Below are 22814 nucleotides of genomic sequence, written 5' to 3'. Positions count from 1 at the left end.
GCAGACTCGAGGCATGTAATAAGTACTCGAGACTGCGGCCTTTCTAATCGAGATATCGAATGTTCCAGGGAGGAAAGATCGAGTGGGCTTTGATCGGATTCGATGAACCTCGTGCGATTAATATTAGGTCATCCTACGTATATTATAGCGTAGCAATAATACAGTAAATATATCGAAGATTGATATTAGGTCATATATGAACGATATCGAAGACTCGTGTGTATTAATATAGTAAGTATAGCGAGTATATAAATTCGATAAAATAATAGTGACGAGTCTCGTGCAATATCAAGTTTTATAAATAGTATAATATGTACGTATATCAAGTCTCTTGTAATTAATATTAAATTATCTATAAATAATATAGTATGTATATAAAAAGATACATTTATAATGTTAATTTATATATGATTACTTTTCAAGTAATTTCACCTGGCGAGGAAAGGAAAGGGAAGCTAAGGTGAGAAATCCAGGAAATCACGGATTTTACAGAAACTCTAAACTCTAATCTTGAAAAACAGGATACATGTGGCAAATTGATTGAAAAAAAGGTACGATCTCGAAAGAGAATCTACAAAATATTACATTTTTAGATTAAATTTTTTTTTCAAATCCAATTACAAAATTTATCGTCAAAAACTCGTTCAAAATTCATTAATTTCGTATTCGTAATTGAAGGAGGATAAATTCACGAGTGAAAGGAAGAAAGAGAAGAAGAAAATGATCCTCCTTCTCCATTCTCTTCGAACTCGCCCTCTAAGGGGAGACACAGTGGATTCGGTTTAAGCTTGCAAACTGGAAAATACGGCTACAATGCGGCGGCTGCTTCCTCCCAGATGCATAAATTCGATAAGACCGGTAGATAGTGACGTAACTCGTTTCCTTGCTCGCGTCCAAGCAAGAAAACGCGCAACAAATTTCCTCTCTGGTTGGTGCAACCCCAACCAGAAACGAAAGCAATAACTTTTCCCTCGAATTTCTTTTCCCTTCTTCTACTACTTTTCCTCCCAAAAGTTCTCAGACGCCAAATATTCCTCTTCCTCCAAATTCATTGGAACTTTTTCATTTTCCAATTTATCTCTGAAATTTGCAAAAGTACATCAAACGTTTTTTTATCTTTTAAATGTTCTATACTTAGTGTAGAATCTCCCACCTTTCTCTTTTCTCTTTCAATTTTTCATAGATTTTTCAAAAAATCTAACAAACATTTCTTATTTCTCATATTTCTATATTCTTTTTGCTTCCCTCCCTCTCAAATTTCTCAAGCGTCAAATATTTCCTTTCCACCGATTTCTCTGCCTCCATTCCCCCAACTTTCACGTTTCTTCCGTGTCCCTGGAGAATCCCAAGGCGAGAGAGAGAGAGACCTCCCGCCGCGCACGAAAAAAGGGAATTTCACGCCTCTATCCTTTGACGGCCGGTAAAAAAGGAAACGGTTACTCATTACCGCCTCCATTCACCCGGATTGAGGGAGGTCTCCGCGAAACGATCGTCACCAATCACGAAAATGGAAGAAATTCCTCCGGTTACGAGGCGAACGCAAGAAAGGACGCGAAAAAACTTGTTGCTTTCGTTTGTACACGATTCCGATACATCGAAGCAACGATAAAACAGAGGAAGAAAGGGAAAGCTGTTGGACAAATTCTCCGTCGATCTTCCTAGATTTTAGAATTTTTTTAAATCCACGTTTCTTCTATCTTCTTGCTTCGAAAATTAAAATTTTGGATTTTGTATTTTTATTATCAGTCGTGAATCTGAATTTATCAAATTACAAAAAATCAAAAATCTCGAAAGTCTGCATTTTCAAAATCCGTTATCGATTTTTATCAACTAAAAGAATATAAAACGCCTCGAATTTGGAAAAAAATTTCCTAGATCCTAATGGATTCATCGTTAATTAACCAATAGGTTGGAATCGGTAGCGGAACCGGGTGGTCCACTCGCGTCTCTTTCGAAATATCGGAGAAAAAGGGAGTTCGAGTTTTAGGAACTGGTTCGTAATTCGAGTGAAAAACTCACCGGCCGCTTCGAGGGTTCCGGCCCCTGCCTGATGATCTCCAAGGGTGCCGGTATCGAGGGCCTGCCCAGGTACCAGTCCTCCCGTGGATTGTAGTTGTCCAGAAGCTTGAGCAGGCGTGGCACGTTCACGTAATTATCATCGTCGAAGTGGCAGAACCACCTGCAACCGAGCCAACGTTCGATCTGTAATGTTACTTCATCCCCTCGCGCCTCGATATATGGATATGAACCAGTGTGGCCAGAAAGCTTCGACTCGACGAATTATATTTACGAGTATTAATTATATTATTATAATTTTATATATATTCGAATTGAAAATTTCGTGGCAACACGTGTGAAAATTTGTAAATTTGTAATTTTGTTTCAAGATTTGTTTAAGGAAAGATATATATATAGAGAGAGAGGAAATTGTTATTCAAAATGTAAAAATTAAAAATATGTAATTTTAAGAAGGATTACACTGCTATGACTATAATCGAGTTAAAATTTCTTGGTTAAAATATATTCTATAAAGAGCATGTAAAATTGAAATGTAATTTTGTTTCAAAGAAGAAGATTTTAAAAATAATTTTCCTTAAAATATCAAAATTTCGTATCCAATACAATTTTATATGTAAAAATTCTAACCTAATTTTGAAACTTAACCTTGATTAAAGTTCAAGAATACATCGAAACGATATATCTCCTTCAATCAATCGTAAAAGCGATAAACAATAAAACCTCTTCTCCATGTGCATAAAAATCGAACGTTATCTCAAAACAACCGATCCAACAATTATCCCATTCGTTCGTTCGATAAGGAAGCAGTCTATAGAAACAACAAAACAAAAAGAAGAGGAGGAGGAGGAGAAGGAAGAAAAGAGGAAAGGAATAATCTCGAGATGTATCTTATCATTTGCAAAGTGGCTGACATCGAAATGCAATCGCGAACAACCGTTTCTTGGAAAGGGAAGGAGCGGACGATAGGCGAAATAAAATCTTCGCCTCTAAGAGTTGCGCGGCCATTAGCGCTACCGGGTGGCCAATCCTCTCGATACGTACCTGCCGCCATCGTTGAACACGCTTGGATTCCAACTTAATGGAGTGCAAAGATGCCAATTGCCTCTCGTATACGTTAGATCGTATCTAAATACTTTTCTTCTTTTTTTTTTTTCGTTTATGTAGATTTCTACATAACCTAAGATTTCCTCTATTCATCCGTGATAACGAGATCGATAGGTGTCATCGATTTCGAAAGGAAGCGAAGATTCTTTCTGTTGTTGAAGTTTCGAAGTTTCGTTTGTAATTTTTTTTCAAATTTCTGAATTAAAATGATAAAAAAATTTCTCGAAATTCCTCAACGTTTCCTTCATTTCAAGATTTCCTAACTCTTAGAATTTCTTTATTCTTTCATATTTCTCGACTTTGTCTATCCTTCAAAAAAAAACCCTATACCCTCTTTCAAATTCACTATAAATTCCCCAAATTCGTCATTCCTACAACTCGCCAAAAATTCCTCACCACGTTCGACCAAAAGTCACCAGAAATCGATCGGTAAAATATTTTCCACCACTCGAATGGAAGACTCGATCCGATCAAATTCGATAGGATCGATCATTAGTATCGATATCGATATTAACGACGTTGCAATGAAATAGTTCGAGCATCGATTCATTATTCGAGTTGTATACATCGACCAAATTGGCTCGATCTTTGTTGATTCTCTAATCGTCTCTCTCTCGGATGGATTCTCGGCCCTGCGCAGAGGGTGGCTCGTTCTGGACCCGGTCGGTATTTAATTAAATCTGGCGTTTAGAATTTTTACGAGTTCCTCGAGAGGGATAGGCATCAAAGAGGCCGAAGTGTCGAAACTCGCAGCACGATATCTCCACCTTATCCTACGAGTTTTAATTAGAGATTATCTCCGTTTTGCCAACCATTTTTTTTTTTTAGAATTTTAATTTAATTAATAACTTAAATAATTAATAACATTCGTAACAGTGTTTCTTTTAAAACTTGCATTTATTCGATTATTCCGTATTTAATCGAGAATGTGGAAGCACGTTGACGATATTTGTGTAATAAATATATATATATATTTCTCCACTTTTATGAAATCTAATATCTTGTTCATTATAAAATTCTCCATACTCGAAACGTATACTTCCTTAGAATTATTACGACATTTGTTCCGTTTCTACTTAAGCAACCTTCTTAAAACTCGCATTAATGAATTTATACAACGGAAAAAGTTAAGACACGAAAGATGTGATAAATACATATACAAGGTGTCCAAAAAATATTGAAATATTCCTTAAACTGAGATTCCTGGAATGTAATTTCAAGCGACATTTTCCTTTGCAAATAATTTTCGTTGCTACTTCGTTAATTAAAACGAAAAAATCACGTAACACGTCGGCTATGAACAATCGATCAATATACGAACGAAGTCCAAGTAACGTGTCCATCTATTTATTTATTTTCCGATTAAAAAGATATTTACTCGATATGTTTTCTTCGAGAAAAATTGTTCAAATTTCGTGCTCGGTCACTAGCCAACACTACCGTTGTATTAAAACTACGCGATTGGCCATCGTCAATATCCAATATTAACGTATTACTCCCAACACTTTTACGACATATATTACACGCACGTAAAAATTACACGAGATATAACAACAATTTTCCAATACATATTGTACACATAATATTTAAAAACTTTTTACAACGCAATTCCCCCGAAGAATAGCCATCTCTGTTATTTCAAGCATTATTGTTATTAATTCGTCCATATTCCTCCTCACGTTCACGCAATCCTCCTTTCACTATTAATAGTAAACGTATAATTATACGAGATAATGCAATAACAATCAATGTATACAATTCTATATATATATATATATACAGATATATTTATATACAAGAGACGCGCGTAAATTTATTTATCGACTTGCGGCGCGAAGAGAGACGAAGGAAAGAGGCGGATATTCATTAAGCGTTATGAACGATATTAAACGGTGCCCGTCGGTAAAATTCATGCGCGCGCACCTTTTACCCGCGATCTACATATATATTGAGAGCTGGAGGGGAGAGGGGTGGGGATGAAGGTGCGAAGACCAGTTCATTTTTATTCGACCCGACATCGAGAGACCCTCTTTTCGTGTTTTAACGGGTTGTTGATGAAATAATGGGGGGACGAACCAATTCCTCGAGGAAATTGTGTTTTGTGTATATATATATATATATATATATATATATATATATACATATATCGTATCTCGTAATTATTCGTTTGATTACCGATGGAGGAAAGAAGGAAATAGGGCTACTTAAGAAGGTATTGCTATTGTAAAGAGTAGATGTTAAAAATGTTATTATATTAAAAAATTGTTTGTATTGTATCGTTTACAAAGAGTGGAGAATAGATAGTAGATCACGAGGGATTCAACAATTTCAAAATAAACGAATCTGCTAAAGAAAAAGAAGAAAATGGAAAAGATGGGAAGAGGCCTTGAAACCGAATCGAGCGAGTGGCGTGCGTGCACGGCGGCAACGAGGCGGCAAATTGGCATCGAGAGCCGAGGCTTAATGAGTGGTGGGTGTGCCTGGCCCGTTAATTGCCGTGTAAAACGGCCACGGGAGCCCTCCAAAGCGAGCCAAACTTGACCGATTTATATATTATCTCGCGCCCATTCTCCGGATGCCTTCCCCCATCTCCAACCTTCCAAAATTCTCACAATTGTTAAAATACACGATTTATCGAGCTTTCGAGCTTTTTTCGAGATATCGATTTTTTCTTCTCTCCAAGAAAGAGAGAGAGAGAGAGAGATAATAGAATTTTTCGTGAGTGAAGGTTTGCAACGAGTCGAGGTTTTGTTAACCGAGAAACGCATGTAGGGATGGCTGTAAACGAGCAACGAGTAATCAAGATAATTTGATCGTTACGATATTTTTATTATTTACGAGTTCCATTTTTATTTTCTCATAAAGAGCAATATCTCGAATTTGATTTATCGGTTTTCCCTAATTACAATTTTCTTTCTTTAATTAAAATTCGAGGGTCAAAAATAATTTTTTCAATCAAAACATTTCCATATCTACCTATCTATATCTTTGTACGATATCATATCTCTGAATTTAAAGTTAACTCAAATCAATCATGCATATTTTTCAAAAATAATTTTTCCAATCGACAAACGCGTCTGAATGAAACGAATTCCTCGTGGAATTTCGCTTCGAAAGAAAGCGAAAGAAGGAGATGTTTTAAGGGCTTTTTCTCGCAAATCGGTCAAACTTTCACGACGTTTACGATCGTGCAATTAGTCGTGCACGAAAGTCGAAACATCTCCTCGAACGTTTAACGACACCGATTTAACGGGGACCGGGTTCTCGAGGCGCGAAGATAAACAGGACCGACACCTGCTTTCGTTTCTGCCAATTATCTCTCCGCCTCTCCACTGCTGTCCCCGGTGACAAGAAATCTCCGCGTGGAAACTCGTCTCCTTCTGCATCCGCTGCATAAAAGGAATTTTCAAGAAATCTTTTTTTCATTCCATCCTTGTTTTTTTTTTCAAATATAACTCTTCCTCCTCTATAAATTATTATTCGGATTTCTCCCTTTCTCTCTCGCGAAAAAAATTCGAAACGACCGAACTAATCATTTTTACACGGAAACACCCATTTGAAAGAAACAAATTTAATCTCCATGCACTCACAAAAAAATTATAAAATTCAAATAATTAAATTAATATTAATTTATTACATGTCAATTGATGTATCAAAAATATACGTATAATTCGATTTCAAAAAAAAAAATTTAATTTTCACGTGCGAATAAAATAATCACAAAATAAAAAACCAAATTAAAATAACTAATCACTTATGTATATATTTCGAAAGAATTAGTATCCCAATTGTTCCAAATTCTACCGCGACCTAACCTCAACCGATTTACTTCCTTCTGGTAAGTTCCGTAATCGTCGCGTGTCGGAAAAGTCGAGGGGGATTTCGTTCGATGGGAATCGACTCGAGAACAATTCCCAGAAAAATGGCAGAGGGTGGCCACCCTTATCCAACGTTAGCACGTGTCCCGTGCACGCGTCTCGCCCCTTCAAACGGCCGTTGACACGCGTCGTTAACGCGCAAACGTTCCCACGATACTCTGGATCCATGGCTTCTCGACAATCACATATTGTGTCGTACATATCGGAACGATACGCGTGTGTATGATGCACGTAGAGAGAGAGAGAGAGAGAGAGAGAGAGAGAGAGAGAGAGAGAGAGAGAGAGAGAGAGAGAGAGAGAGGGAGAGGGAGAAATGCTCGAAACGTTCTCTCTCCATTTCGATTTTCTGATCGATATTGAATACGATGATGAATACACTTTTCGATGTCTTCTTCTTCTTCCAAAAAAGAAAAATAAAAGATACTCTTAATTTTATAATATATCGAATATACTGAATTGGGTACAATCAAAGAATATTTGGTTGAAAGAAAAATTTTAAGTTCTTTCGTAAAGCTCGTGTAATAATGTACAATGAATATTATATTATTATATTAATAAATAAATTAATTATTTTTTATTAGAAGCAAGATTAGTGAGAATGATCCTATAGCTAAGGTGATACTAATAAAAATAAGGCTTGGTTCGCACAACGGAGTAATGATCGGTTTCGAGAAATTACAGATGGTCGAGCGAGATAGATCGGCCAGTTTAATTTACTCGAGTATGCATTCGTAACGGCGGTTAGCTTTTACGCGCGGAGGTGGCGACCTCGCCACGGATCACGATTTAATCCGCGCGAGTCGTGATCGCCACGCCCGTCTCGATCGCGCGGCACACGTCAGCCATGACCTTTTCGATACCTGGCAGGGATCGACCGATAACTCGTGCTCGTTCATTCTATTCGCGTCCCTCGAATAATTTGTTTTCAAGTTTAAGGTTTTGGAAGTTTTCTTCCGTGTATAGAATCTCGAGGAATCGTCGAAGAAGAAAGATCGATGAAAAAATTGATGATGAATTTTATTCTTGAATATCAAAATTCTCGTTATGTTTAGAGAATCGTGAATTTTATTCAATTATCATTTTTCGTTACTTATAGAAGAATAGTGCATTTTGCTGAAAAATCAAAAGATTTAAATTCGAAGAATTTTGCTGTTTGTCAAGAAATTATCGAAATTCTCATTATTTCGTATAATTGTTTTTTAAAATTATATTGGAATCAAAAGATTGTCAAAGTTCTCATTGTTTCAAAGAATCATGAATTTTCTTAAAAAAAAAAAAAATTCTCAAAATTCTCCGACTCCGGGCGATCGAAAATTGGTTGTATCGCAGTGTACGACCGTGACCGCATCATCGCAACATGTTGCACTCTCAGATTCTTCTCTCCTCCAAGAACACGTAAGCAAGGACGAAAAGGAATAAAGAAATAAAGAAAAGAAAAAAAAAAGAAAAAGAAACGAAGAGAAGCGGAGGATCGGCAATTTTCTCTACGTGTAATTTCACCTGTTGCGCACATCCGGCGAATCCGATCATTCGCCTCGATTCGTAAAGGTAAACCAACCGTCTCGAATAATCTCGTTCCATTATCGCCAGCTACCGATTCGTGCTCTTCCCACTAAGTGCTACTTTGTCATCCTTCCACCATCGAACAACATTTCGAACGAATATACGAATGCATATTTTGAGGTTAGATTAGACTCACAGCAATTTTGTGATCGTGCGAATAAACAAAATTCATTCGTGTTACGATTAACGAGAAAAACGAGTTATGTTACGATATTTCGTAAAATTATTTCAAATATAATTGCTTTGAGATTTGTGAAAAGGTGGAGGGTAAATATATTATGGAAGGAAGGAAAGAGGAAGAGGGAAGACGGTAACATCTTGCAGACGGGCCGATGGTCGATTAGTCACTCGATACAGGTGCGGCCAGTTCAGAGCGGAAGCGTCGCTTTATCGACGGAGTCGTAACGAACCTGATCTCGCTTATCATCGATTTCCTCTCTCTCTTTTCCTTTCTTTCCTTAAATCTTTCGAAATTATTACTACAGATTCAAATATTCAATTTTAACAGGAAGTTTTAAGCAAAATTAAATGATATATCTCTCTCGATTCAATACAAATTTCGATTGAATTTACAAGACGAAAGGTTACGTCTTTCTTTAACCTAACCTAATTTAATCGTGAATTTTTTCTTTCGCGACATCTGAATCTCACTTTCAAACTCATCTAATCTAAAATCAACTGACATAAAATTTCTTTCTTTCATATCTGAACGATCTTCGATATTAAATATAATCGCACTGTGGCAAAATTATAAAAAGCTACAAAGATTTAATACTTATCTTTCAATTAAATGACAAGTTAAAATCTAACCTAATCTCGTTTTCAAACTTGTCTAATCTAACGAAACTTAACCTAATCGTAAAATTTTTTTCCTTTCACGATATCTGAACAAATGAATATTAGATGAAAGAACGGCAATGCGGTAAAATTTCGAAAATCAAGCGAGTGTACTGAGAGGAAGTGTGCACACCTCGAGCGTTGTTTATCGAATAAAACAAGCACGAAATGAAGACTGGCCCAGAGCTTTTGAAAGGGAGTGACTCGATCGACTTGTCGTCGTCCAAACTATTGTCCAACGTCTCGATTAACCGAACACGTAACCGATGGACATAACCAACTCGTTGCTCGAGCGGCACGATCACGGCACGGTCCGTACACGTGCAGCCCCGGGGCCTCACCAGGGCTAAATTATTGATTATTAAATTGGGGCCCAGCACAGCAACTATGTATTTCGAGATGCTGGTGCTCTTCTCGAGGATCGATTTTAAATCTCGACCGGTTGAAACTTTTTTTAGAAAGAGAAAGAGAGAGAGAGAGAGAGAGAGAGAGAGAGAGAGAGAGAGAGAGAGAGAGATGGATTGCTCGAGGATCAAGGAAGGGATGGAAATTTTGATCGATGCTTCGCATCGAACGATAATTTGTGGATACGGTTTAAATTCGAATTTAAGAATATTTTGAAAAGGAAATGATACAATTACGATAAATAAAGTAAAAGCAGCATCGAAATTATCGAGAAGAGATAGTGCCCCAGGTTGAAATTTTGAATACTAATAATTTGCGAATTAAATTCGAATTTAAGAATATTTTCGTCTCAGGATAAAATAAAAATGCTGTTAACCGATTCCATCTAAAAATACTCGAAAATCGATCGATTCTCCATGATTTAAATTCAAACTTGAAAATATTCTGAAAAGAAAAATGACAAATTTTTTGTTCTAAATAAAAAGTATATTTAAATACCTGACCTGAGTAAGAAGAAGTTTTTGGCACGCAATGCTATGAACATCGATGTTCTTTAATACGAAAGCGATAAAGATTCGATTCTTTCCTCGTTCAAGTTCCAATAACTCGATAAACTTATATTTATTCTCTCTTAACTTTATCTATCTTCCATTTCAATTTTACTATGTTAAAATTCGATCGAACTATAAATCAAAATGCGCAGAATCGGAATAACATGCATATATATACGATTTGTCGATACATTCGTCGTATCTTTTGGCCAACTGCCAATCGCTACAACGAAACCTTGTGGCAAGGAAGTATGCTTAAAGGATGCAAACACGTCTAAACTTTGGAGAGAAGCCACGAAACCTCCATGTCTACCTTTCCTCCATTCGACATGCCTCTTCCAAACAGCGTTCGAATTCCTATACAGAGATATAGAGATTCGATGTAGAGGAGCGAGAGAGAGAAATATATATATGTATACATACGGTTTCTTTTCGAGGAAAAGGGAGCAGGAAAGTAGTGTTGTCGTCGAACTTGCGGACACTCGATACACAGAATAAGGTCAGACTTATAAGCCAACCACCGCAAGAGATTTTCTTTCTCCTCGACCTCGGGGATATTTTGTTACGTGGATACGATTGCCTCTCGATCGAGACGCGATTTTATATTCCCCTCCTCTTCGTTCCAACGAAATCGACCATGTCTTTCTTTTTCCACTTTAAAGAAAAGTCTCGATTGTTTTTTTTCTTTTCCTCGTTTATCGTCTCCTCGAAAAGTTTGAGGTTAACACGCACACCATCCATTTTGTATCTCGATGCCAGTGAGTTGCGACAATCGATATTAATAATATCGGTAATATTGATACGTTATCGATTTCGATGTGACAATCGATATTCTTGTCGATAAATATCGGTAATATCGGTGTTTCGATATATCATTGGATAAATTTTTGCAAACTTATCATAAAACGTTCTGTGCTGTGAATTAACGATCTTATTAAATATACGATATTAATTACAATCAATTGTAAGAAATTTTATAAATAATACTTTTACCTTAACAAAAGAATTCCACAATTATCGATAATTATTCTATAAACCATTTATGATCGTTTCAATATATTTGCACTGTCTTATAATTAACAACAGGAAATAATTCCAGAATAAAATTCGTTCGTTCGAAAATTGCAATCGAAATCGGACACGATCGATCGATTCTCTCCTGATGAAGAAAGAAAATAGATATTTTTCTAGAAATTGCCTTTCTTTTCTATTCACTGGCTATACTATATTATCGACCCAACTCAACGACGACGAAGGATCCGCGAAACAGAACAGAAGCGAGCAGCAATCATGCGCATGCACACACGTGCATGCCCAGACGAAACGTTCCAACTGCAACTCTTTTGTTCCACTTTCGAGTGTATCAAGTTATATTGTGTACCGGCAACCATCCTACCGGATGTAGCAATGAGCGACGCGGCGAGAGTCAACGAGCCATTTCCGGGGCCTCTCGCTGCGGAATATTACATTGATAACAGAAATTGCCTTCCAAGTGAACGGGCCAAGACGTCCTCCTCGGGAGGAAGACGCCTGTACGTGCGCTGCTACGTGCCCTCTCGCTCCACCGCTGTTCCACGACTATTCCTGAAAATGATTGAAAAGTATCTCGAAATCATCCTTTCGAGGTGGAACAACTTTCTTCGAAATTGGACCACATTTTTTCGAGAAAAAAGAAAAAAAAATTAATAATTAAAAATAACGAGGATCTTTTTTTTTTTTTTGCAAGATTTTTCATTCGTAAGAAAAAATTATAAACAACAGTTGTATACAGTGATCGAACACTTTTCAATTTAGATTTATAGGATGAGTAAATAGATCGAATTTTCGAATTTTTCTCTTTCGATATTACGATTATAGCGATATATTGTAAGAATACTCGAGAAGAGATTGGAAGATGTTGGATTTGCGATAAGAGAAAATCTTATGGACGTAAACGGTTTCCAAGAAACGAAATCTGCCGATCGAATCGCACGAATTCATCGACCACCGCGTCGTCTGATGCTGAATGGAATCATTCATGCGAGGACATATATATATATGTATGTATATACAGTTGTAGACTATCTGGAAGAGATAGGTCGAGTAGGATCGGATTCAGCCACTCCAACTTATCGAGGATTCGAGGAACTTTTTATCATTGGCTCGTAGCCAGGATACTCGTCTCTATTTTGGACGTGTTTTCGATCTCGAACAACAAACGAATGTTCGAAGAAATGAAATTCTATTCTTGCAACTATATTGTACTTTATTTACAGTACAGAAAAGATTTCTCTACTGTTATATTATTTTTAATACTTCGAATTTCTTTTTCTTTTTTGGTCAAATTAATTTAGGTTATGTTAGGTTAGGAATATCACGATCTTGTTTCGATCTCGAGATGAAAGAATTTTCGAAGGAAATTTGCAATTCGTATCTCTTCGTATCGTAGCGTAAAATTTCTTTCTCTTTTTTTAAATCAAATTAAGTTAGGTTAGGTTAGAATGTCGCGATTTTTTCTCGATCTCGAATTTTTTCGAAATCAGATTAGGTTATTTAGGTTAATCTAATCCTCTACTTTACGTTAATAGAAAAATATATATTTTGATTTTTAAACACGTTATATGAAGATATTTGCAAAAAGGATTGCTACTATTATACATTTGCGCTTCAACTGTGTGTAATTATCACTTATCAACTGTTTATATAAACACATCACGGTAGGTGGCAACAAAAATGTATATGCTGTGGGTGAGCTAATATCACATTCGACATCCATCCACAGTTTGAGCATTTCACGAAATCAATGGAGAAAAATTTTACCAAGTTTCTTCGAATTTTATTAATCTTGCTTCGAAAATATGTATACGAAAACCACGAAAATTAAATAATTCAAAAATTCAAAAGCTACATCTGTAAAAACTTCTCTCGATGATAATAAACTTGAATGGAATTAAAACACTCACATTTCTGGATAAATAAAAATATCCATTCGACGATTTCACGATTGGAATCTTTCAGAAAGTAGTACAGAAAAGATCCGATCTAGCAACGACTCATTTATATTCGAACGAATACAACAAGCTTCTCCCTTCCTCTCTCTTTTCGAAACAGAATTTTGAGAATTAAATAAAAACAATATTCCGGAAACAGTAAATTCCGTTCGACGATAATAATCCGAATAATAATTGGAACACGCGAGTCCTAGTTAAACAAGAATATCCGCGTTTAACAATTTCACGGTTGGTATCTCTGAATACTATGCTATACGGAGAAAATAGTTTCGATTTGGTCTAGCAATCGACTATTCGATATATTCCAATGTGGAGTTGCGCGATTTGTTTATAAGGCGGAAAAGACGTCAATGCAGGGAAGGAACACGATTTACGACAAGCTGTACGCGTTTAGAAGAAGGTTGAAAAGGGTTTTAAGATAAAGTTGCAGGAAACATAAATTTCACGTTTCAAGGAGATCGTTTCGAATTATAGGGATCTTGGATATCTGATGATGACTAGGTAAAGAAAATATAAAAATATAATATAAAAATTAAAAGTGTGAAATTGGGTATTTATTGGATGCAAGAAGAAAAAGAATTTCGTTTAATTGAAGAGAATAGGTATTGTTAGAAAATGAAGAAAGAAAAGAATTTTTACGTTTCGTTAATCTTCTTGATATAAATAACTTCGTATATTATCTTCGTGTAAATTGATTAAAAACTTGTGTGTACGTAGAGCGCAATTCCTTCGAAATCGAATCTCAAATTTGTATCATTTTTTTACAATTTTTAAAATTCTGCCTTACCGTTATGTCCAAATCGACAAAATAATATTGAAACTTCGAGGACTGATTTCATCCTTTGAATCGATCTATTAAAAAGATCATACATAACCTATTATAATCTATTATATATTCTTATATAAAATTATCTTCATATAAAGATTGTTGTCACTGATATACGTAATCCAAACTTAATTTACTAGATTTATTGTTGAAAAAATAACAAACTCAAATGCTTTCTTTAATCCCTTTCACAAATTCTAATTTCATTTTATTCTCCATATACAGCGTTTAATATACCTTCAAGCTAACCCATCTTTAAATCCTCTGCCCATCATTTTCTATCATTTCCTTAATTTTCGCGAAACTCTTTCACATTAAACGAAAAAAAAAAAACAACAGTCGCACTTGTCACATTCCTTCTCTTTCCGTTTTTTTTTTCTCTTATTTCAATCGAGCCATCATGGCGGAAATAATCGAGACAACTATCGAAAGCTCGATAGATCGTTGCACCGGCAACGTTGCAAGTAGCGCCACGCATCGATCAAACTATCGTCCACTCTTTCACAGTCTTTCCAACCACGCGTACAGACGCGTTCGGCAGAAAATAAATGAAGGAAGGAGAGAGGGAGGAAGCTCGCGTGATCTTGAAAAAGCAGGGCAAATCGAGAAAGGGACGAGTAAACGAGAGAAAGGAGGATTAAGAGGGGGGAGCGTTGAAACGCGTCATTCGATCGGGAAGCTGGTATCAGGTGCAAACCAGTTTCAGTGCATACGGGAGAGAAGTGCGCCGGATTTGCAAATGGCGACACGCAACATTTCTGAGCAAGTGCGAAGCTTAACCAAGAAACCGTTTTTGTCGAGTCTCGTACACGAGGAGATAAGAGACGTATTGGAACAGAACGAAATTTATAGGAAAAGATGGCTCTTGAAATGTATATGTATATTTTTTTTGATCAACGTTTCATTTCTATTGCGATATTATGGATGAAATTCGATAGATTGGATGATTTATAGAGTGTAAATGTTTTATTATATTATTGGTATAAAAAAAATAATTTGAATACAAAAGAAAATTATTTTAAAATTATCTGTAGGCTTAAGGAACGATCAGTTCATATAACTGAAACGTTCATATAATAAGAATCTACGTTATACGTTCACATAAACAAATTCAATCTCGTATGCTTGTAATTAAAATCTTAAATAGATTTGAAGATAAAATATATAATAATTTACGAAATAAAAGTGTATATGATATTTAGCAAAATAATTCTTTATTGAATATCGAGAATCAAATTTTATTTTTATTATGCGTTAAGAATAAGAATACATACGCGATTCAAAATAATAAAAAATGTAAATTTTTTTATTGCGAATCAATTTTTCTATCAATCAATATCTTCTATTTCTTCTGTATTATTTTCTACTTCTGTTTTTCTTCGGTATCATTTTCTACATCAAATTTCTACGGTATCATTTTTATATTACGTAGAATAAATTCTAGTGTATTTTTACTCTACGTAATCTTGCTTGGAAGTTTGATTTTAATCTCTACATTTTTCTTATATTTGTAATTTAAAAATTACGAAACGCGCGTAACTGATCGTATTCGAAATAATATGTCGTCAAGGACAACATTTTTCTTTTTCTACGTTTTTTATTGGTCGGTGTTATATATACAGGGCGCATACGATGTGCGCAGCGACACTGCGTATCGGTATTAATTTTGACACGGTTACGCAACGATCGATTCGACCAAGCGCGAGGCTGATCGTTCAAACCGAGCAGCGTCATTCGAATCAATTGGCCGGGTCAAATCGATTAAACGATCGATCGTCGTATTGCCGTCATGAAAGAATGTCACTTCGATATAACTCGCACATCGATATCGTCGAAACGAATCGAAAAATTTTCCTACTTCTTGATAAAACTATACCAACTGCCAAAATTGTTTCCATCGATTGATTTTTAATTCTTTTCTTCAAAAATATTGAGAATTAAATTCTAGGGTCGTATGAGCTCAAAGTTCGAGAATGGAAAAGAGGAACGGGACAGAAGAGGGCGCGATGTCCCCTTCCTACTTCTCCCCCTGTCGTCGAATGTCGTGGATGAACACCAGAGGCGCATTCCTATCGGGTATTAGCATTTCTGCGACGCGTATCGAGTCGAGAGGCTGGTCGCGTGCAACCGGGAACAAAAGGCGACACTGGCGAATGGCCAGCGTGATTCTACGTGAACAATTTCCTACGAGACCCCCTCTCTCGAATTTTATTCCTTCTCGAGTCGAGAAATAATATTCTCCTCGGGAACGGATTCCGAGAACATCGGTGGGGATCACCGAATTCGTATCACGTAGACAACGGAGGAGGAACGAGCGTCGTGCACCGATACACCTGCCACCCGGGGACACGTACGCGCTCCAAGCGCGGAGCTATGTCGAACGTTTCATGTTTTCCGGCCCATTATGCGTCTCAGAGTTAGAGGAAACTTGGAAACTACTACTAGATCGAGCAACGAGTTTGTTCGCGGGAATGCTTTTTACTTTGCTTCGAATAAAATCTTGCAACGATGATCTGTATTTAATAACGAGACGATCGTTAGTTAGTACAGCGGATGGATTATCGTCTTGGAGAAAACGCAAAGAAACGATGACCTCGACGCGAGAAAGAAAGGGAGAAGTTCGGTCTCTAAACGCTTATTATGCGATATTACCGGCAGCCCCCTGACTATATGTATATAATACTAAGTCACGCGAGCGTTCACCGTTCCGAGGAACCTCGTGTCCAGGAGCGGAGCAAGTTTTTTGCGAGTTCCGCCCGTAATTGCAACTACGCAGGATATCCCCAAGTTCTCTTCCTCCCCAACAAACCCTCGACTACATTCTATGCCAATATCGATTATTCTACAAGACTTGTATACGACGCGTTTTTCACCTTATTTTTATTAACCGTTCTTTAACGCTACAAATCTATATACGAATTTATCGTGTTGGTAGGCGTGTCATAGATACGAAAAGTACCGAAAGTGACCGATGAATCGACGATCACGACTGAGCGATGCCGGAATTTAACGAAGTCGAGTCCCGCGCTTAACGAAGATAAACCACGCTCGAGAAAATTACGACGAATCGCGAAATTTTCTGTTCCGTGTCTTCCGAAATCTAAAAGAGTGGCAAAGTGTTTTTTCGCTTCTTCTAGATATCTAGGACAAATATTGAAACAGCGATACCGAAAACATTTCCTAGTCGAGAGATTTCTTTTCCAGAGAAGGATCGCGTGTGTACACGCGATCGCGAAGATTTCCAGAGAACGTCGCGTTATTTGAACGAAGCGATACGAGGTATCGGTGTATGTACAAGCCACGGTTAACCCTGGTTGAAACGCGATAAGACAACCTGAAATGCCGCACGCTCCTCGTCAACCGGCTCGCTGATCCTTTCACCGGCCACGAGCGGAATACCGAGATACGCTTCCACTATAAATCATCGGTATCGTCGTTACCGATCTAAAATTCTATGGAGAACGAGCAACAATGGACGAACGGCAGCCGGACCCAACCCATTCGCGATACCTTTCGCGCGAGTATTCTTGTTCGAAATTTGTCCGATCAAAAAGAATTCTTAAGGTCTGTCCGCGTGGAGTTAAAGTGCTCTAAATATTTAATATTTACGATAATTTTTACATCGCTTATGTAAAATAATTGTTTCATAAAATTTTAATCGATGCAATCGAATCGAATTCATAAAAAAAATAAAAGAATTTCTTCAATTTCGAAGAGTTTTAGAGGAAATTGGGAAAACTTTAGAGCAAATTCGAATCGGTGAAAAAATTCTCAAATTTTAAAAGTTAACCCATCCCTACGCAGCGAGGCAATTGTGATTCGTGGTACGACGCGTGGTACGGTTCTTGTGAAGTTCGCCCGCGGTTGGGCATGCGCATTAAGGCTTTTTTACGCGTGGCGGTCGCGGCCGCGTGATCGGAATTCGAGGAGGCTGCGCGCGACCAACGTATACGCGACCAGAAACGAAATCGACTCGGCCGCGTCCATGTCCCAAATCGATTTATTCTCTCGCATCGATCCGCCCCGGGATATCGTACCTCGACCTCGTTTCATCGACCACTTTCATCGCGTATCGCATCGGTTTTGCGTCCACGAGGGGCTCCTACTTCGAGATCGTTCGACTCTCGATCGTTGATCACTGGCGCCGTATGAACTTCCTTATAGATACTTGCAATTTGTCACGTATACACACGCGAACGTCTCGCGCGAAACGGACTTTGAGCAAAAAGTTTCGTATCGAATTATCTTTCCCCTTCAATTCTTTTTCCGTGCGTATCTTTTTTCGCGTGAAATCGTGCTCACGATGATAGATACAAATTTATTTTTGAAGCGTGAAGTATTCTCTTTAGATAAAATTTTGTTAATACGAAAATTAATTTTAAATCGAAATAATCGTGATCTACGATGATTATCGATAACAACTTTATAATCACTTTTACACAACGCAATTCAAAAATTCGAGCATACTCGAGATATTTCAAAAATTCTCTCGAAACTAAAACAAACTCGAGTTACTTGGAAATCCCACTCGAATCACTCGTAAATCTCTCTTAAAGCACTTGAGAATCTCCCCATGTTCTCTGGAAAACGGAAGCGAATAATACCGGCGATGTTTTAAAATTTGTTCTCTAACGTTGCTAGAAGGAAACGACTTCGTTAACGTATTCGTTTCGTCGAGGTCGAACGAGATCGATCCGTTCCGCGGCGTAAATCGCGAGAAATATCGACAATCGCTGTGCTCTCGAAACGATCGCGCAGCTGCGCGCGCAGAAGGAATTCCATAAATTCGAGACGGCATCGTTTTATCGATGACGCGAATCGCAAGCGCGTAAAACGCTCGCATAATTGAGCGTACGCGAGGTGCAAAATCGCCAACGGTAAATTTCAGTCGGACGATAATATAGTTGACTTTCACCGCGGCAAAAAATATTGAAATGTCTTCCCGGTGGATGATTATACACGTGTGATAAAATATCGCTTACTGGAATTTTTAATTTAACCATATTTACCATATTTTATTTTGTTGAACGTTAAAAAATAATAAAAATTCTTTTCAGAGAAAAGGCTCAATTCGTAAAATCCTTAGAAATGGGAATTTCTATTATTTTATACGAGTAAGTTCAAACTTAGAGGGGCTGCCAGAAATATCACATCCAATTCTATCCATCTATCGCAAACATAACCTCATCGTTGTAAATACGTATTTTAATCAAAATTTTACATCATCAATATTCATCAATAAAATACACGCAACATGTAATATGAACAGATTCAGATAATACAATTGTTTCAAAAAATTTGCAGAACAATACCCATGAAAAAAAAAAAAAGAAAGAAAATATCGAAGGAGATACCCGCGCGGAATCTGTACCAATGGATCCACAAATCATATACTAGCGACAAATATCCGCCATAATCCAATAAAGACCATCTTTCCAACGAGCCGTTGAAAAGCGCACGAAACTTTCCTTGCTTCGATAAATCAACCCTTCCCCCCATCCCGCGCAAGGGGGGGGGCCAGCCGGACAACAAGCAGAGGGTTGAAGAACATGCACGAAAATAAAAACGAGGATTAAAAACACGCGTTCGAGAGAAGGAAAAATAAAACGCTCGAACGGGAAGGAAGAGTAAGTAGTAGTAGGAGGAGGAGGAGGAGGAGAAGGGTTCCGGACAAGAGGAAGAGGATCCCAAAGAGGCGTCCAGGCAACGAAAGGACGGAGCAAAGAGGAAGGGAGCCCGCATGTGACATTCGAGACACTCCCTTGCCCGCCCTTCTTCTTTCTCCAATGATCCCCTTGAAAGCGAACGAGAGAGAGAAAGAGAAAAGTGGAGATTGAATCGTCTCGAGCCAGCTGGTGCACACCTCTTCTTCTTCCTCCACCTCCTCCTCCTCCTCTTTCTTCTCCCCTTAATCGCTTTCCATCCTTACTCGCTCACGAAGGAGACGACCGAGTCCTCTTCCCGGCCGTGACGTGCCGTATTGTGGACTTTTCTCAAACAGGACAAAAGGATTCCCCCGGCAAGAGGGGAGAGGGGGGGGAGAACGCTCGCTCGCTTGCTCCATCCAGCAACGTCCATCCAGAGCACGTGTGCGCGTGCGCGAGAGTCTCGTCTCGTCGGCTAGTTAAGAGAAAAATTACTCGGTGAAAGAGGAAAAGGAAGCCGAAAAGGGAGCTAGCAGAATACGGGGCAAGATTGGTCTGGTCTTGGACAAGCGGTAACAAGGGATTGTAAAAGGTCGGTTGGCACTTGTGGCACCACTCGAAGTCGAGGCAGGAACAAGTGTTTTTTTCGGCTTCCGCGCGGAGTCAAATATTTTCACGAAACGAGACAGAGGGCGCTCATTTTCCTTCAAGCCTGAGAAGAATTCCTCCGCCAAATCCTTCCACCGATCCGTGAAAACACGCGCAGGCGCAGGATTATGCCACTTTCCATACTCAGAAGATTAACAACCGTGGTAATTGAAAACAGCTTGTTTTCTCTTCCTTCCTCTCAAGGATGTTGCTCTTCGATCTTCCTCCTTGATTACACGGTCAGGCGAGCTGGTTTACGCGTTACACGTAAACACTGTGAAGTAGCCGACGAGCCAGGCTGTTTATGGGGGGGAGGGAGAAAACGGTGGGGGAAACTCCCTCGATAAAAGCGAGAACTACCTTTCGGTGGCGTTGCGATCGATCGATTAACCGTCTTCCTTTTTAGGCACGATTCGTCCGTGAATCGATGTCGTCTCCTATTTCCTTCTAGCTGGCCTTGCACGGCGAACGAGTAAAAATGGAAAGGGAAAATGGGAGAAAGGTGGAGGAATGCTTGGAATATACGGATAATTGGTTCGAAGAGCGAGAGCCACGACGAAGACGACGATCCATTAAGGCGTGTTTTTCCAGTCGAAGGATAATATTTTGATTGTTCCACCCTATGTAAACACGAATATTCGAGCGACAGCAATAACATCCCATTTGCAAACAACCCGGAACGCTTTTGGCCCAGCCTTGTCGTCCTTTCGATTCCAAAAAAAAAAAAAAAAAAACCTTTTTTCAAGCAACCTCGGAGGAAAGATGAATTTTCTTAGTATTATCTTTCGTTCCTTTAAAAAAAAAGAAAAAAAAAATCTGTGCAATTAGCGGAGAAAAGGTCCACCACTCCTCGAGAAGAAAAGAAAATCCCATTTTCGAAATTTCGTCGTCCACTTTTGATCTCGAGTCTCGTACATACAGGAGCGTATTAGAGAGAAAAATAAAATTTTCCTTTCTCGTGAAACGAACAATTTCCTTCCTTCTGTTCGCGAAGAAAAGAGAATTCATCGTTAAAGGGAGGGCAGGATGGCCGACGATCGAAGCTGACAACGAGCAGTTTAATTTGGTCGGTTCGAGAATACTCAGCCGAGACAAGTTTATCCGATCCACGCGCGACTCGACTCCCCCCCCCCCCTCCCTCCCCATCTTTTTTCGAATCGAAGGAACCGCGATACCTGTCCTCCACCCGGCTGGTACGATAATATCTTCGACATCGAATCGATCCGAGGGAATCGTCGTTCCGTCCGTTCTGAGGGCGGCTTTCATAGCGAGTTGAAAATACACCTGTTCAATCCGCTTATTTTTCGAGCGATCTGATTTTTTTTTATTTTTTCAGCGAGTTAGAAAAATCGTACGCATAATTAAGCACGTTTAATAGAAACGATGAGTGAATATATATTTATAGTAACGTATAAAATATAAAGATATATAGATATTTCTATGTGAAAAATAAAATTACGAGACGAAATTTAATTATTCGTCAGAAATTGTATAAGAATGTACGTTTGATAAGAATAAAATTTGGATCGTAAGTGTATCTACTATTTGTCATATAATATATAAAAAAAAAAAAAGGGAGATATTTCTATTATGATGAATAAAAAACGTATTTTTATAAGACGATATATATTTTGACTACGACGATCGCTTTCGATTTTCAAAAAAATATTTTCCATCCTGCGTGATAAGCATTGATCGAATGAAATTTGAAATAAAAGTGTCGCGATAGATAAAGATAGAAGATAAAGAAAAGTATTGGGCGAAGTACTCACTTCCGGCCGCTGTCGAGGAACCTGTCGAATTCGACGGACATTTTGCAGCAAAGAGCCCGCCTGTTGTGCGAAGACGAGCATTTCGTGTTGATCATATGGCCGTCTGCAACAAACAAACAGAGACACATTTTGTTAAAGAAAAAACAGTGGGCGATGTAATTAAATGTAATTAATCGAAAGGTTGATAATCCTCCTCCTCGATGTGATCAAAGAGTAATTTTTTTCATTGATAATTCGATTCGGCTCTTCAACGATGCTTTCGAAGATATATGCTCTCGAGGATCGCGATACGTATCGTTCCACCTTGCTCCCACGATACACGAGTGTATCAATTATATATAACAACAATACGCGACGATTAATCGTTCGAATCGCTCTCGTAATTACACGGCCGCTTAATAATTGCGAACTGGAAAGATATAAATCGAAGAGATGAGACCGAGAATATTTATTGTTTCGTTGAAAAATAAATTTTTCGAGACAAGAACGATCATTTTCTAAATTATCTAAATTATAATTAAAAAAATTAAAAACGCGATTACAATATCAATGAATGAAATAATTAACGAAATTATC

The 22814-nt window shown here is 38.0% G+C and overlaps 1 protein-coding gene and 2 long non-coding RNA genes across 4 annotated transcripts in view; 1 reads left to right on the top strand and 2 right to left on the bottom strand.

Moving 5' to 3' along the window:
• The window catches only part of fng (Fringe glycosyltransferase), a 67417-nt gene that overhangs the window by 37841 nt on the left and 6762 nt on the right, over positions 1-22814 (bottom strand). For both annotated transcript variants that reach the window (XM_003691792.4, XM_086905114.1), the window contains exons 4-5: positions 22239-22341; positions 2020-2179 (exon numbers count right to left, since the gene is read on the bottom strand). In XM_003691792.4, the coding sequence (XP_003691840.1) occupies positions 2020-2179; positions 22239-22341 (263 nt within the window). The remainder of the gene's footprint in view (positions 1-2019; positions 2180-22238; positions 22342-22814) is intronic.
• On the top strand, positions 101-775 carry LOC147658014 (uncharacterized). The gene is made up of 3 exons (XR_015291266.1): positions 101-231; positions 424-551; positions 679-775. It is a non-coding gene; the product is annotated as an uncharacterized LOC147658014 (long non-coding RNA).
• Positions 13869-15374, bottom strand: LOC147658013 (uncharacterized). Its single transcript, XR_015291258.1, has 2 exons — positions 14411-15374; positions 13869-14199 (listed from the first exon to the last, which is right to left on the bottom strand). It is a non-coding gene; the product is annotated as an uncharacterized LOC147658013 (long non-coding RNA).

The sequence above is a fragment of the Apis florea genome, unplaced genomic scaffold (assembly GCF_048593485.1).
Source record: "Apis florea isolate Af1SG1 unplaced genomic scaffold, ASM4859348v1 contig_2411_pilon, whole genome shotgun sequence".
Taxonomy (NCBI): domain Eukaryota; kingdom Metazoa; phylum Arthropoda; class Insecta; order Hymenoptera; family Apidae; genus Apis; species Apis florea.
The sequence above is the reverse complement of the archived record's forward strand: the minus strand, read 5'-3'. Positions and strand labels throughout refer to the sequence as shown.